Source organism: Zea mays, chromosome 4 (assembly GCF_902167145.1).
Source record: "Zea mays cultivar B73 chromosome 4, Zm-B73-REFERENCE-NAM-5.0, whole genome shotgun sequence".
Classification (NCBI taxonomy): Eukaryota; Viridiplantae; Streptophyta; class Magnoliopsida; order Poales; family Poaceae; genus Zea; species Zea mays.
The window spans coordinates 239374830-239379057 of record NC_050099.1 but is presented as its reverse complement, the minus strand read 5'-3'; the positions used below and the strand labels follow the sequence as shown (position 1 = coordinate 239379057).

At 41.2% G+C, this 4228-nt stretch overlaps 1 protein-coding gene across 2 annotated transcripts; it reads left to right on the top strand.

The window, feature by feature from the left end:
• The first annotated feature begins 774 nt into the window (after positions 1 to 774).
• Positions 775 to 1502, top strand: LOC100279057 (uncharacterized). 2 transcript variants are annotated; one of them, NM_001152113.2, is made up of 2 exons: positions 775 to 895; positions 982 to 1502. In NM_001152113.2, the coding sequence occupies exons 1-2, from the start codon at positions 820 to 822 to the stop codon at positions 1206 to 1208; spliced, it is 303 nt and encodes a 100-aa protein (NP_001145585.1). In that variant the 5' UTR covers positions 775 to 819; the 3' UTR covers positions 1209 to 1502. The 2 variants fall into 2 exon arrangements, with proteins under 2 accessions (NP_001145585.1, NP_001394580.1); NM_001407651.1 differs by having other exon boundaries at positions 973 to 1502.
• Positions 1503 to 4228: the final 2726 nt, after the last annotated feature.

Sequence of the window (4228 nt, the reverse complement as noted above, 5' to 3'; positions counted from 1 at the left end):
AGCTTAAAACAATTGCACATTATTTGTATCCATCTTGGCTACAATAATAAAACACTAATTTTGACACAAAAGTTACTTATTAAAAATAAAACATTTCAATCACCATCATTGCTTATCCTAACTGATACATAAATCATGCACCAATCAACTTAATAGATCATAATTACGTAGCAACAGTAAAAACTTCATCTACATAACCTGAAAATAATTGCACGTTATTTGTTTCCATCTTAGCTATAGTTATTAACTTATTAATTGGGTGCCCATCTATCATGTGCATCCTTTGGATGTATAAAATGGCGTACGCCCTTTGTTTTAGATAATTAATAATTTATACAATATTTGATGTATATGTTTTATATATGTGTCTAGATTCATCATCATTTATTTAACCATAAACATAAAAACAAAGAACTAAAGTGAATACTAATTTGGAACGAAAATAGTATTAATTTGGTGCCCATCTATCATCTATACATCTATACTGACTGTGTGTATCTTTGGGGTGTATAAAATGACATAATAGCCGATAGCATATATATTTTTAATTTGGTGTCTATCTATCATATGTACTATCTGTGTATCCTTGGGATATGATATATAAACTGATTTAATGCTTTACATATATATTCCTTATTAATTCGGTGCACATCTATCATCAATGATTTAATGATTTAATACTTTATATATATTCCCTATTATTAATGCTTTATATAACATGATGTAAGACTTTAGCATATATATATATATTACTGACTGTGTGCTCGATTATTCATCGACAAGTCAATTCTCATACACTGGTGTATCGACAAAGGAGAGATGAATGCGAAGAGGCTGACACCGATTCTCCTCGCCGTTCTGATGATGACATGCCTCGTGTCCGCTGCAAACTGTGGTACGTGAACCCCATCACACGATTTGTTATTCATATTCATTTTAGAAGAATCAAAAATGTGATGCAGTGAAGTGCAGCGATTGCAGGCGGCCATGACGTGGAGACGACACCGGCTAGCGGTCTCCGGTGGCCGCCGTCGCCGGACGCAGAGAAGACGATGTTGGAAAGCAGTGACATCAACGTCATATTGTGTTTGAAGGCTCAGTGCGCCGGTTACAAGAGCTGTTACTGCTGCTTCACTTTACCTGGTTTGCCGTGCTGGCCTGATCAGAAGACGTGCTGGCAAGAGTGTCCCAGTCACAAGCGACTCTGATCCACCCGATTTATGAAGCACACCGACGCGATGCCCTCCATAGGTCCCAGCGGGTTCTCATGAGAAAGGATCTAGCCTCCAATTCTCTGGCTCGGAGTGACAATTTGTGATATCATGTCATACATGGCAATGTGAATGTAGGATAATAATAAATAAGCAACATTCCATGCAACAGTATGTCGTATGGGAACATCTTGATTCATGAGATTAATCAGAGCTCTTTCCTCGTAATCCTGGGCTTGTATGGCAGGATATAACATACTTACTCTGTTCTAAAACAAATATACTTACTCAGTTTTCTTGCTTTATGGCTTGTTTGAGGGTCGGAAGGGATTGAAGGGGCTAAAATCTCTTGCTATTCAATTGAATAGTCTATTCAATTGAATAGCAAGAGATTTTAGCCCATTCAATTCACTTCAATCTCCTTGCTCTCAAACAATACCTTGTGTACCTTTTTCATTTACTATAAAGTATGGGTCTGTACTTAAGTCCTTATTACCCAGGTGTTCGACTTTCACTTAGATTTTGGACTGCCTCATGTTTTTGGTGGATCGTGTCAAATAGGAGATGCAGCACTGTAGATGACACTGTTTGAAGAGTTAAGATTGAAATAGTAGATAATATAGTGAATGATATAAAGGAGCTGCTGCAGATAACCATAGTTACATACTGCATGTACAAAGTCAGATTACCAAAATCAGTGAAGGAGACAATTGACAAATTTAGAAAATTTGCCTTTGGCGAGGCCAAGACATAAATGCTAAAAAGGTTATAATTTGGCTGCCTCGGAGCTAGTCACGATGCTAGAGAAGAACGTCACTTAGCTGTATAAAACATTATTTTGTACTATATATAATATTGTTTATAGAGTAGAATTTGAAATAAGATGTGAGATAAGAGCCACCGGAGATAGCTAGAGTCACGACATGGAAACTAATAAACGTTTTCGTCGGCTTCATTAATTTCTATCGTCATTTAGGATATTCGAGCGAAATTAACTAATTTTCTTCGGTCAATGTAAGTTACGAATAATTTCTATCAGTCGTATTTTTATCCGATTGAAATTACTGCAATAAAATATCCCACACTGCTGGTTCGAGTTCAAGCTGATTCGTTAAGCTAATGAGCTGGTTCGGTTCGACTCGTTAAACTAATGAGTCACAGAGTTAGCTCGGTTCGTTTAGCTCGCGAGCCTGAGCAGAACAAATATGTATATAATAATAAATTTATAGTTATTTTTAGACTAATTTAACAATAGAAAATAGTAATTATACTCATAGTTTCATATATCACATCAATGTAACACCAAATCAACACAACTCATCACTCATCAATTTACAATTCACACATGTTCATCGGTTTAACCCGTAGTTATATTCGCATAGACCAATTTAACACATAAACATAGTTCATCAATCATTAGTTTAACTCATATGCTATAGACACCACACATACATATGACATTATAATCAATTGGTACATAAATGATATGCATATAGTTTCATTTTGCTGAAATGTGATAGCTCGTTTAGCTCGCGAGCTGGCTCGTTAACAAACCGAGCTGGCTCATTAACGAATCGAGCTAGGATGTCACCTCAGCTCGTGAAAAAGTTCAAACGAGACAATCCGAGCCGAGCCGAGCTGACCACGAACCGAGCGAGCCAACCAGCTACGAGCATTTCGTTTAGCCCTACTACTCAGACGTCATCCACCACGAATCGTGCCCCGCCCTGCTCCTCACCCACCCTGCAGTGCTCGTGCCACGCATTGCACGCCCCACGCTGTACACCCCTGCTGTCGCGCTGCCTCCCATCGTCGTGACACACCACGTAGCCCTGCCCCCACCATGACACTTGCACCTGGTAGGTCATGCTTTGCATCCCACACCCATTGCGGAAACTTGTCACATACTGTCGCTATTGTAGCAACCCTGTTATGCATCTCGCTCTCGTGGGACATCAACATGCACTGCCATTGACTTCACACCACCCAATTTGCCCCCACAGTGAGGTTGGCGGGCAATCTTCAACCGTCTGTCCGTAATGTAACACATGTTCTGCACTCTTTATGTTTCACTAGCTGAATGCCCGTGCGTTGCAACGGGAATATATAATACCAGTATATTACGATAACTTATATACAAAATGTGTGTTATATTGTTATGAGAAAATGTTTCATAATCAATTTGTGATCCTAGCCATATATAAATTTGGTTATTTTAATCTAGTTATTTTATACTACATTGCAACCATCAGTATTATGCAGACTTCGATATATGCCACGATTTGTATGGTCTCATCATTGGAGAGCACGTTCCACACATGCCGGAAAAATTCTCTCGTACATCATTAGTCATCAGACACGTACCACCATATGCTCTTGCTTAAACAAAAAGGTAAGTGTGTATGTGTTTGCGAAGAGAATTAAAGGCAGGCCGACACAAAAGCTACCCTGACGGTGGCGAGGATGACGAACTGGTCACTGTTGTCGATCCTCCTCTGTGTCACCTCCGGCGCCAAGATGACGCCACAATCCTCGATATAGTAGTCATCGAACGCACGCGACATGACGAGTACCGATGACTCTTGGTTGGGCTGCCAAACGAAGTGCACCCCGGGCTCATCAGCGAGGTAGTACCCCTGGCCGTTGCACCACCGGATGCGCTATTCCACTACATACATCATGTTCGAGGACACTCACACAACGTCAGCAACGTCCATCGTCCCAGCGCACAAGAATTCATGTCCGGTCAGTAGCGACTTACGTGGCAGGTTGGGCTTCAGGTGGACGATGAGCTGGACGGCATGATGGCGTCGTCGTCGGATGCGGTGTCCAGAACAACCCGAGAGTCATCGACGTTGGCGACAACCATGAGGCCCCCCTGCTTAACGATGGACAACGCGGTGCAGCTGCTCTGGACCGCGTCCAAGCGACGGCTTCGCAGGAGCTTGTCGTACACAGCAGCGCATGCGACCACGTAAGACTGCTTTTAGAGGTCGAACTGACAGTCGTCAAGCTTC